Source organism: Bombina bombina, chromosome 3 (assembly GCF_027579735.1).
Source record: "Bombina bombina isolate aBomBom1 chromosome 3, aBomBom1.pri, whole genome shotgun sequence".
NCBI lineage: Eukaryota > Metazoa > Chordata > Amphibia > Anura > Bombinatoridae > Bombina > Bombina bombina.
This window is the reverse complement of record NC_069501.1, coordinates 31,720,636-31,733,601: the sequence shown is the minus strand read 5'-3', so window position 1 is coordinate 31,733,601 and position 12,966 is coordinate 31,720,636. Positions and strand designations below refer to the sequence as shown.

At 42.3% G+C, this 12,966-nt stretch overlaps 1 protein-coding gene across 1 annotated transcript in view; it reads left to right on the top strand.

The window, feature by feature from the left end:
• Positions 1-12,966, top strand: part of SPAG17 (sperm associated antigen 17) — a 783,114-nt gene that overhangs the window by 274,117 nt on the left and 496,031 nt on the right. Inside the window, exon 4 of the mRNA XM_053705129.1 lies at positions 4,261-4,392. Coding sequence (XP_053561104.1) covers positions 4,261-4,392 — 132 coding nt within the window. The remainder of the gene's footprint in view (positions 1-4,260; positions 4,393-12,966) is intronic.

Here is a 12,966-nt window from a genome sequence, read left to right as displayed (position 1 = left end):
TACAGGTAATTTTGTAATTATTTTAACTAGGTAGCTATTAAATAGTTCTTAACTATTTAATAGCTATTGTACCTGGTTAAAATAAATACAAAGTTACCTGTAAAATAAATATTAATCCTAAAATAGCTACAATGTAATTATAATTTATATTGTAGCTATATTAGGGTTTATTTTACAGGTAAGTATTTATCTTTAAATAGGAATAATTTATTTAATAAGAGATAATTAATTTCGTTAGATGTAAATTATATTTAACTTAGGGGGGTGTTAGTGTTAGGGTTAGACTTAGCGTTAGGGGTTAATACATGTATTAGAATAGCGGTGAGCTCCAGTCGGCAGATTAGGGGTTAATAATTGAAGTTAGGTGTCGGCGATGTTAGGGAGGGCAGATTAGGGGTTAATACTATTTATTATAGGGTTAGTGAGGCGGATTAGGGGTTAATAACTTTATTATAGTAGCGCTCAGGTCCGGTCGGCAGATTAGGGGTTAATAAGTGTAGGCAGGTGGAGGCGACGTTGTGGGGGGCAGATTAGGGGTTAATAAATATAATATAGGGGTCGGCGATGTTAGGGCAGCAGATTAGGGGTACATAGGGATAATGTAAGTAGCTGCGGTTTACGGAGCGGCAGATTAGGGGTTAATAATAATATGCAGGGGTCAGCGATAGCGGGGGCGGCAGATTAGGGGTTAATAAGTGTAAGTTTAGGGATGTTTAGACTCGGGGTACATGTTAGAGTGTTATGTGCAGACGTAGGAAGTGTTTCCCCATAGCAAACAATGGGGCTGCGTTAGGAGCTGAACGCGGCTTTTTTGCAGGTGTTAGGTTTTTTTTCAGCTCAAACAGCCCCATTGTTTTCTATGGGAGAATCGTGCACGAGCACGTTTTTGAGGCTGGCCGCTTGCGTAAGCAACTCTGGTATCGAGAGTTGAAGCTGCGTTAAAAATGCTCTACGCTCCTTTTTTGGAGCCTAACGCAACCTTTATGTGGACTCTCAATACCAGAGTTATTTTTATGGTGCGGCCAGAAAAGCCGGCGTTAGTTTTTCGGGTCGTTACCGACAAAACTCCAAATCTAGCCGTTAGTTTTTTCCCCCCTTTAAATGCAGTAATACTGAAAGGACCCAATCTTAAATGTAAAGTAATATAAAATACAAAGCACAAAGTGTAAGTGTAACAAAACTCTCATATCATGCAGTGCTATGCTGCACTGAGCTTGTCTCTTCTTCAGAAACAGAAAAGAAAGAGATCAGTGCTGGAGAGTTCCATCCTTTTCTATGAGGATTCAGTAAGTTCAGCCCCTGTGAAGTCTGCACTACAATTTCTCTCCGAGCTGGAGAATCTTTGTTCATCAGACCCCAAGAGAATTGAGAGATGCCTCCCATAAAGCTCTTTGCTTAGATTAGATGATCTAAAATCATACTCCAACAGTGTGAGATATCTCACAAGATTCTAGATAGGCACATTTTGCTATAACTTTCTAAGGGGCATTTCTGTACAGGGAGTGCAGAATTATTAGGCAAATGAGTATTTTGACCACATCATCCTCTTTATGCATGTTGTCTTACTCCAAGCTGTATAGGCTTGAAAGCCTATTACAAATTAAGCATATTAGGTGATGTGCATCTCTGTAATGAGAAGGGGTGTGGTCTAATGACATCACCACCCTATATCAGGTGTGCATAATTATTAGGCAACTTCCTTTCCTTTGGCAAAATGGGTCAAAAGAAGGACTTGACAGGCTCAGAAAAGTCAAAAATAGTGAGATATCTTGCAGAGGGATGCAGCACTCTTAAAATTGCAAAGCTTCTGAAGCGTGATCATCGAACAATCAAGCGTTTCATTCAAAATAGTCAACAGGGTCGCAAGAAGCGTGTGGAAAAACCAAGGCGCAAAATAACTGCCCATGAACTGAGAAAAGTCAAGCGTGCAGCTGCCAAGATGCCACTTGCCACCAGTTTGACCATATTTCAGAGCTGCAACATCACTGGAGTGCCCAAAAGCACAAGGTGTGCAATACTCAGAGACATGGCCAAGGTAAGAAAGGCTGAAAGACGACCAACACTGAACAAGACACACAAGCTGAAACGTCAAGACTGGGCCAAGAAATATCTCAAGACTGATTTTTCTAAGGTTTTATGGACTGATGAAATGAGAGTGAGTCTTGATGGGCCAGATGGATAGGCCCGTGGCTGGATTGGTAAAGGGCAGAGAGCTCCAGTCCGACTCAGACGCCAGCAAGGTGGAGGTGGAGTACTGGTTTGGGCTGGTATCATCAAAGATGAGCTTGTGGGGCCTTTTCGGGTTGAGGATGGAGTCAAGCTCAACTCCCAGTCCTACTGCCAGTTTCTGGAAGACACCTTCTTCAAGCAGTGGTACAGGAAGAAGTCTGCATCCTTCAAGAAAAACATGATTTTCATGCAGGACAATGCTCCATCACACGCGTCCAAGTACTCCACAGCGTGGCTGGCAAGAAAGGGTATAAAAGAAGAAAATCTAATGACATGGCCTCCTTGTTCACCTGATCTGAACCCCATTGAGAACCTGTGGTCCATCATCAAATGTGAGATTTACAAGGAGGGAAAACAGTACACCTCTCTGAACAGTGTCTGGGAGGCTGTGGTTGCTGCTGCACGCAATGTTGATGGTGAACAGATCAAAACACTGACAGAATCCATGGATGGCAGGCTTTTGAGTGTCCTTGCAAAGAAAGGTGGCTATATTGGTCACTGATTTGTTCTTGTTTTGTTTTTGAATGTTAAAAATGTATATTTGTGAATGTTGAGATGTTATATTGGTTTCACTGGTAAAAATAAATAATTGAAATGGGTATATATTTGTTTTTTGTTAAGTTGCCTAATAATTATGCACAGTAATAGTCACCTGCACACACAGATATCCCCCTAAAATAGCTAAAACTAAAAACAAACTAAAAACTACTTCCAAAAATATTCAGCTTTGATATTAATGAGTTTTTTTGGGTTCATTGAGAACATGGTTGTTGTTCAATAATAAAATTAATCCTCAAAAATACAACTTGCCTAATAATTCTGCACTGCCTGTATGTGAAGCAGAGACAAGCCCAGTGCAGTACGGGCCTGCATGACATGAGATTGGGTCCTTTAAGTTTTACACAAGCGCAATATTTGCGCTCCACTCAGTAATACCAGCACACGCAAATGTGCGCTGGTATTACAAGTTAGGCGCAATGCAAATGCTACCTTACGTTCGCATAACTGGGAAGCATTGCACTCACGAGAGAGCTCTTCCATAGGCTCCAACAGGCCTTGAGACCTGGCTGGAACCTAGCGCAGTGAAGGGGGTAAGTCGCGCAGCGATGGGCAGCAGATTTTAAATATATATGTATAGCGCTTGCTGATTGGTGGCTACATTTAGCAAGCGTAACCCAGGTCCTAAAATGGGACGGCTCCTAAGGAGTGGATTAGAAAGTTGCTCTATCTGAATCATGAAAGAAAGAATTTGTGTTTAGTATCCCTTTAATTAATAGCTAAACTAAGTCATGTTATAAAATAGAGCAAACTGTGCTGCCTTTTTGTTGGCAAGGGATTATTTTATATCTATAAAAGATTCATTGTTATATGATTCTGCAGGACCTTATTCTGTAGAATCCTTTTTTAAATAGAAATAAATATAATTAAAGGCACGTGAAAGTCAGAATTAAACTTTGATGGTTCAGATAGTGCATGCAATGTTAATATTTAATTAATTCTTTTGGTATTAGTTGTTGAAAAACATACCTAAGTATGCTCATTAGTAAAATAGTACGATGTGCACTAACCCATTATAGGGATTTGTTTTTTACATTTTTACCTTTTTTCAACCTCTCGTCGTGTAGCTTCTTGCTTCTCGTGTTGAGACCTAGATAATCTTCATAGTGCTAAACTAAAAGTATATTACAGTACGTCTGTCTGTCTAATGCAGACACAGGCGACAGCATTATCTTAGTTTTTTTTATATAAATACAAGAGAATATCTCTTTTTTTTCTGAAAACAGAATGATCCAAAATTTAGAAGACTTAAAATGTGTAATGTGTAACCTGCTTTAGGACGGTAGATTATGTACATAAATATAATGTGAATAAAGAAATAAGCGTTTTGCAGTCAGATGATGGTAGATACTTATGTTTTTTTAAATAAAGATTTATATTCTGCTGTAGAGACCTACATAGGATCCCTTTAAATTAGAATATTGTGAAACTCCGCTGCAGTGTTTTATAACCCGCAGTGTGTGTGTTTTTTAGGTGACTGAACCAGCTAAAGCCCTGCTGGACAGCGGAGAGCAACTTCCTGTTACACTGATAACTAAGCTTCTGAAATTCCAGTTCCTGGGCATCAAACAAAAGGACTTGCAGAGAAGGAGTGCTGAGAAAAAGGTACTGCAGTATACACATTTGTCTGCTAGATGCTTTCAGATCCTACAGTGTTCTCCGTACTATGCACTGTACTTACAGGCACTTTGTATTTACACATATCTTACACACCCTGGTCTCATAATATTACAGAAAATCGAAGCCAAGCAATACAGTGTGTTGTTCGGGCACATCATGGTCATTTTAGATTTCTCTGATCATATTTTTGTATGAAACAAATAACAGGTGATATGGCTGTAGTGATCCTCTGCAACACCAATAGACACAGCACCTCAACACCTTTATCCTTTGCACGCTGGAAAGGGGTTACTGCAGACACCCCAATATTACACCAAGAATGTATTCGCAACCTTTATTGGAACATCAGCGTCAAAAGGTATTACAAGTGACGTTTCGGGTTAACCTAAAATGAGAATAAACCCGAAATGTCGCTTGCAATACCTTTTGACCCTTATGTTCCAATACAGGTTGTAAATACATTCTTGGTGCTGTGGAATACTTTGAAATTGAAGTGATCCTCTGTCTAAAGCAGGAGGACAAAGGCAGCGATGGAGTGGGGTCAGTGCAGGTTGTTTGAGGCTGCACAAGGTTGTGAACGGGCTCTCTAGCTTTAAAACCTGGCGCTGCTTAGGTCAGTTCAGTTGTTTCCATCTGATGCCTTTCACGCTGTCTGCAAGGACAATCCTAGTTCTGGATAAGTGTAAAGGAAAGGTCTAAACAACCCTGGCTTTGTGAGAATTTAAATGCAAAAACAAACAAAAAAAAATTAAAACTTTCTTTTTGCTAAAATGGATCTTTATGTATAAAATTGACAATATAGAGCAGGGCTTTAACTCTGCACAGCCAGACTTTATGTTCAGTAGCTTTGGAATTTCCACTGTGCTCATGACTAATTAAAGCATCAGAAGAGACTTTATATGTCAATAACTCATTGAGCAAAGTGTAATGCAAAGTACTGACAATTCTTAGTTTAGAGGATTTGTTGCTGCCCCCCCCTCATTCATGATACTGAGCCTAAGCCAGTCTTTGTGTAGGTTGCTGCGAGCAGGGGCCATCTTTGTTTCCTTTTGTGCATGGCATTAATAAAGGGTGATTTTACACAGTTTTCCATCTTAATGGAAGGAGAGTCCAATGCTTCATTCATTAATCGGAATTAAGAACCTGGCCACCAGGAGGAGGCAAAGACACCCCAGCCAAAGGCTTAAATACCTCCCCCACTCCCCTCATCCCCCAGTCATTTTTTGCCTTTCGTCACAAGAGGTTGGCAGAGAAGTGTCAGAAGATTTGGAGTAGTCTCTTATGGAGGGTAGTACTCTTCAAAATGGGACTGGAGTTTTAAGTAGTCCTGTCAGCCTCTCAGTGAGAGCATGGATGAATGTTAGAGTCCGGAGATGCAGGGAGAGTCTTTCTGCGAACCCATCCTGACTCAGATTAACAGATCCATAAGTGATCAGCCTTGACAAATTTTGCTGACTGCTTTTTTGCTCTCAAATCCATGTCAGGAGCGATGCTACTACCCTGTCACACTTGAAAGGCCATGTTCCTGTTCCATGGTGTAGATTCTGGTAAGATCGTTTCATTTATACATATATTATAAAGTAAGAAGACAGGGTCACAGTGTGTCTCGTTTATCTGTATAGAATCAAGGGTAATACCCTCGGAAAGGGGATTATTAAACGGGGGGGTTATGCATAATATTATTTATTGTGTTTTCTCCTACATAGGTGTGTCCGGTCCACGGCTTCATCCTTACTTGTGGGAATATTCTCTTCCCTAACAGGAAATGGCAAAGAGGCACACAGCAAAAGCTGTCCATATAGCCCCTCCTTTGGCCCCGCCCCCCAGTCATTCTCTTTGCCGCTCTGAACAAGTAGCATCTCCACAGGGATGGTGAAGAGTTAGTGGTGTTTAGTTGTAGTTTTTATTTCTTCTATCAAGAGTTTGTTATTTTAAAATAGTGCTGGTTTGTACTATTTACTCTACAACAGAAAGTGATGAAGATTTCTGTTAAAGAGAATTATGATTTTAGCACAAGTAACTAGAATCCATTGCTGTTACCACACAGGACTGTTGAGCCAGAGAACTTCAGTTGGGGGTAACAGTTTGCAGACTCATCTGCTCCAGGTATGACCAGTCTCTTTTCTAACAACACATGATAATGCTAGAAGACTGTCAGTTTTTTCCCTCAGGGGAACGGTAAGCCATTTTTCTTAGACTGAGTAACAGATTACAGGCTTATTTTGTTGGGCTTTGTACTGGTAGACACTGTTGTGGGCCAAATCGATTCACTTATATCACATTTTTATGGCATTTCAAATGTTTTGTGAACATATATACACTTTGGGGAACGTTTTAATTATGCCTGACATGGTTTAGACGCCTAATCTAGTCAGGAAGGCCCCTTCACTCTAGTATGCAGAGGGAGGAGGCCTCTTTTTCGCGCCTCAGTTGCGCAGTTAATATCTAAAGCAGTGCATGCAGCTTCATGTGAGAGGGTCCTGTCGCTAAGAAACAGACTCCGGAAGGCTTATTTCTGAGGAGAATAACCCCTAAGGAAGGTAAAAGCTACAGCAAAGGCTGTAGCAGGGACTGTAGTGTGTAAAACCGGTTAAATAGAACAATTAGCTCCGGTTTGCTCATTTAAGGGTCTAGAGACTTCATTTTTTGTGTGCAATACTTTCAAAGCATTAAGACACTGGGGTGTAAATTTCATAAAGATCGGATATTGCCTTCATAGTTTTTTGAACATTCAGAAATAAAGTGTGTCATTTTATTATTTAAAGAGACAGTAACGTTTTTTGTTTAAAATCGTTTTATTGCATTAATAGCCTGCCAAAATCTGCCTAACATGTCTGTGCCATCAGATAGCTTATGTTCTGTGTGTATAGAGACCAAGGTGGTCCCCCCTTTAAGTGTATTTGATAATTGTGCCATGGCGTCCAAACAAAGTAAGGACAATTCTGTCACATTTAATAAAATTGCCCAAGATGATTCTTCTAATGAAGGTAGTGGGGATAGTTCTACATCCTCTCCTTCTGTGTCTACACCAGTTATGCCCGCGCAGGCGATACCTAGTACATCTAGCGCGCCAATGCTTGTTACTATGCAGCAGTTAACAGCAGTAGTGGATAATTCTATAGCAAATCTTTTATCCAAACTGCCAGCATTTCAGAGAAAGCGTGATTGTTCAGTTTTAAATACAGAAAAGGATGAACAAGTAGACGCTGACGATACATTATCTATTTTGCCCTCACATCAATCGGAATTGGCTGTGAGGGAGGGGCTGTCTGAGGGAGAAATTTCTGACTCAGGAAAAATTTCTCAACAGGCAGAACATGATATTGTAGCATTTAAATTTAAGCTAGAACATCTCCGCGCCCTGCTTAAGGAGGTACTAGCTACTCTGGATGATTGTGATTCTTTGGTAATTCCAGAGAAGTTGTGCAAATTGGACAAATTCTTAGAGGTCCCTGTGCACGCTGATGCCTTTCCGATACCCAAGAGGGTAGCTGACATAGTGAATAAGGAGTGGGAGAAGCCGGGTATACCGTTTGCCCCACCTCCTATATTTAAGAAAATGTTCCCCATTGTAGACCCCAGAAGGGACGCCTGGCAGACGGTCCCTAAGGTGGAGGGGGCAGTTTCAACGTTAGCTAAGCGCACAACTATTCCTATAGAGGACAGTTGCGCTTTCAAAGATCCTATGGATTAAAAATTGGAAGGATTGCTTAAAAAGATTTCTCCAACATAGGTGTGTCCGGTCCACGGCGTCATCCTTACTTGTGGGATATTCTCTTCCCCAACAGGAAATGGCAAAGAGCCCAGCAAAGCTGGTCACATGATCCCACCTAGGCTCCGCCTACCCCAGTCATTCTCTTTGCCGTTGTACAGGCAACATCTCCACGGAGATGGCTTAGAGTTTTTTAGTGTTTAACTGTAGTTTTTATTATTCAATCAAGAGTTTGTTATTTTGAAATAGTGCTGGTATGTACTATTTACTCAGAAACAGAAAAGAGATGAAGATTTCTGTTTGTATGAGGAAAATGATTTTAGCAACCGTCACTAAAATCCATGGCTGTTCCACACAGGACTGTTGAGAGCAATTAACTTCAGTTGGGGGAACAGTGAGCAGTCTCTTGCTGCTTGAGGTATGACACATTCTAACAAGACGATGTAATGCTGGAAGCTGTCATTTTCCCTCTGGGATCCGGTAAGCCATGTTTATTACGATTGTAAATAAGGGCTTCAAAAAGGGCTTATTAAGACTGTAGACTTTTTTTGGGCTAAATCGATTGATTATTAACACATATTTAGCCTTGAGGAATCATTTTATCTGGGTATTTTGATATAATAATATCGGCAGGCACTGTTTTAGACACCTTATTCTTTAGGGGCTTTCCCAAAGCATAGGCAGAGCCTCATTTTCGCGCCGGTGTTGCGCACTTGTTTTTGAGAGGCATGGCATGCAGTCGCATGTGAGAGGAGCTCTGATACTTAGAAAAGACTTTCTGAAGGCGTCATTTGGTATCGTATTCCCCTTGGGGCTTGGTTGGGTCTCAGCAAAGCAGATACCAGGGACTGTAAAGGGGTTAAAGTTCAAAACGGCTCCGGTTCCGTTATTTTAAGGGTTAAAGCTTCCAAATTTGGTGTGCAATACTTTTAAGGCTTTAAGACACTGTGGTGAAAATTTGGTAAATTTTGAACAATTCCTTCATGTTTTTTCGCATTTGCAGTAATAAAGTGTGTTCAGTTTAAAATTTAAAGTGACAGTAACGGTTTTATTTTAAAACGTTTTTTGTACTTGTTATCAAGTTTATGCCTGTTTAACATGTCTGAACTACCAGATAGACTGTGTTCTGAATGTGGGGAAGCCAGAATTCCTATTCATTTAAATAAATGTGATTTATGTGACAATGACAATGATGCCCAAGATGATTCCTCAAGTGAGGGGAGTAAGCATGGTACTGCATCATTCCCTCCTTCGTCTACACGAGTCTTGCCCACTCAGGAGGCCCCTAGTACATCTAGCGCGCCAATACTCCTTACTATGCAACAATTAACGGCTGTAATGGATAATTCTGTCAAAAACATTTTAGCCAAAATGAACACTTATCAGCGTAAGCGCGACTGCTCTGTTTTAGATACTGAAGAGCATGACGACGCTGATATTAATATTTCTGAAGGGCCCCTAACTCAGTCTGATGGGGCCAGGGAGGTTTTGTCTGAGGGAGAAATTACTGATTCAGGGAACATTTCTCAACAAGCTGAACCTGATGTGATTGCATTTAAATTTAAGTTGGAACATCTCCGCATTCTGCTTAAGGAGGTATTATCCACTCTGGATGATTGTGACAAGTTGGTCATCCCAGAGAAACTATGTAAAATGGACAAGTTCCTAGAGGTGCCGGGGCTCCCAGAAGCTTTTCCTATACCCAAGCGGGTGGCGGACATTGTTAATAAAGAATGGGAAAGGCCCGGTATTCCTTTCGTCCCTCCCCCCATATTTAAAAAATTGTTTCCTATGGTCGACCCCAGAAAGGACTTATGGCAGACAGTCCCCAAGGTCGAGGGAGCGGTTTCCACTTTAAACAAACGCACCACTATACCCATAGAGGATAGTTGTGCTTTCAAAGATCCTATGGATAAAAAATTAGAAGGTTTGCTTAAAAAGATGTTTGTTCAGCAGGGTTACCTTCTACAACCAATTTCATGCATTGTCCCTGTCGCTACAGCCGCATGTTTCTGGTTCGATGAGCTGATAAAGGCGGTCGACAGTGATTCTCCTCCTTATGAGGAGATTATGGACAGAATCAATGCTCTCAAATTGGCTAATTCTTTCACCCTAGACGCCACTTTGCAATTGGCTAGGTTAGCGGCTAAGAATTCTGGGTTTGCTATTGTGGCGCGCAGAGCGCTTTGGTTGAAATCTTGGTCGGCTGATGCGTCTTCCAAGAACAAGCTACTTAACATTCCTTTCAAGGGGAAAACGCTGTTTGGCCCTGACTTGAAAGAGATTATCTCGGATATCACTGGGGGTAAGGGCCACGCCCTTCCTCAGGATCGGCCTTTCAAGGCAAAAAATAAACCTAATTTTCGTCCCTTTCGTAGAAACGGACCAGCCCAAAGTGCTACGTCCTCTAAGCAAGAGGGTAATACTTCTCAAGCCAAGCCAGCTTGGAGACCAATGCAAGGCTGGAACAAGGGAAAGCAGGCCAAGAAACCTGCCACTGCTACCAAGACAGCATGAAATGTTGGCCCCCGATCCGGGACCGGATCTGGTGGGGGGCAGACTCTCTCTCTTCGCTCAGGCTTGGGCAAGAGATGTTCTGGATCCTTGGGCGCTAGAAATAGTCTCCCAAGGTTATCTTCTGGAATTCAAGGGACTTCCCCCAAGGGGGAGGTTCCACAGGTCTCAGTTGTCTTCAGACCACATAAAAAGACAGGCATTCTTACATTGTGTAGAAGACCTGTTAAAAATGGGAGTGATTCATCCCGTTCCATTAAGAGAACAAGGGATGGGGTTCTACTCCAATCTGTTTATAGTTCCCAAAAAAGAGGGAACGTTCAGACCAATCTTAGATCTCAAGATCTTAAACAAGTTTCTCAAGGTTCCATCGTTCAAGATGGAAACCATTCGAACTATTCTTCCTTCCATCCAGGAAGGTCAATTCATGACCACGGTGGATTTAAAGGATGCGTATCTACATATTCCTATCCACAAGGAACATCATCGGTTCCTGAGGTTCGCATTCCTGGACAAACATTACCAGTTCGTGGCGCTTCCTTTCGGATTAGCCACTGCTCCAAGGATTTTCACAAAGGTACTAGGGTCCCTTCTAGCTGTGCTAAGACCAAGGGGCATTGCTGTAGTACCTTACTTGGACGACATTCTGATTCAAGCGTCGTCCCTTCCTCAAGCAAAGGCTCACACGGACATTGTCCTGGCCTTTCTCAGATCTCACGGATGGAAAGTGAACGTGGAAAAGAGTTCTCTATCTCCGTCAACAAGGGTTCCCTTCTTGGGAACAATAATAGACTCCTTAGAAATGAGGATTTTTCTGACAGAGGCCAGAAAAACAAAACTTCTAGACTCTTGTCGGATACTCCATTCCGTTCCTCTTCCTTCCATAGCTCAGTGCATGGAAGTGATCGGGTTGATGGTAGCGGCAATGGACATAGTTCCTTTTGCACGCATTCATCTAAGACCATTACAACTGTGCATGCTCAGTCAGTGGAATGGGGACTATACAGACTTGTCTCCGAAGATACAAGTAAATCAGAGGACCAGAGACTCACTCCGTTGGTGGCTGTCCCTGGACAACCTGTCACGAGGGATGACATTCCGCAGACCAGAGTGGGTCATTGTCACGACCGACGCCAGTCTGATGGGCTGGGGCGCGGTCTGGGGATCCCTGAAAGCTCAGGGTCTTTGGTCTCGGGAAGAATCTCTTCTACCGATAAATATTCTGGAACTGAGAGCGATATTCAATGCTCTCAAGGCTTGGCCTCAGCTAGCGAGGGCCAAGTTCATACGGTTTCAATCAGACAACATGACAACTGTTGCGTACATCAACCATCAGGGGGGAACAAGGAGTTCCCTGGCGATGGAAGAAGTGACCAAAATCATTCTATGGGCGGAGTCTCACTCCTGCCACCTGTCTGCTATCCACATCCCAGGAGTGGAAAATTGGGAAGCGGATTTTCTGAGTCGTCAGACATTGCATCCGGGAGAGTGGGAACTCCATCCGGAAATCTTTGCCCAAGTCACTCAGCTGTGGGGCATTCCAGACATGGATCTGATGGCCTCTCGTCAGAACTTCAAAGTTCCTTGCTACGGGTCCAGATCCAGGGATCCCAAGGCGGCTCTAGTGGATGCACTAGTAGCACCTTGGACCTTCAAACTAGCTTATGTGTTCCCGCCATTTCCTCTCATCCCCAGGCTGGTAGCCAGGATCAATCAGGAGAGGGCGTCGGTGATCTTGATAGCTCCTGCGTGGCCACGCAGGACTTGGTACGCAGATCTGGTGAATATGTCATCGGCTCCTCCTTGGAAGCTACCTTTGAGACGAGACCTTCTTGTTCAGGGTCCGTTCGAACATCCGAATCTGGTTTCACTCCAGCTGACTGCTTGGAGATTGAACGCTTGATCTTATCGAAGCGAGGATTCTCAGATTCTGTTATCGATACTCTTGTTCAGGCCAGAAAGCCTGTAACTAGAAAGATTTACCACAAAATTTGGAAAAAATATTTCTGTTGGTGTGAATCTAAAGGATTCCCTTGGGACAAGGTTAAGATTCCTAGGATTCTATCCTTCCTTCAAGAAGGATTGGAAAAAGGATTATCTGCAAGTTCCCTGAAGGGACAGATTTCTGCCTTGTCTGTGTTACTTCACAAAAAGCTGGCCGCTGTGCCAGATGTTCAAGCCTTTGTTCAGGCTCTGGTTAGAATTAAGCCTGTTTACAAACCTTTGACTCCTCCTTGGAGTCTCAATTTAGTTCTTTCAGTTCTTCAGGGGGTTCCGTTTGAACCCTTGCATTCCGTTGATATTAAGTTATTATCTTGGAAAGTTTTGTTTTT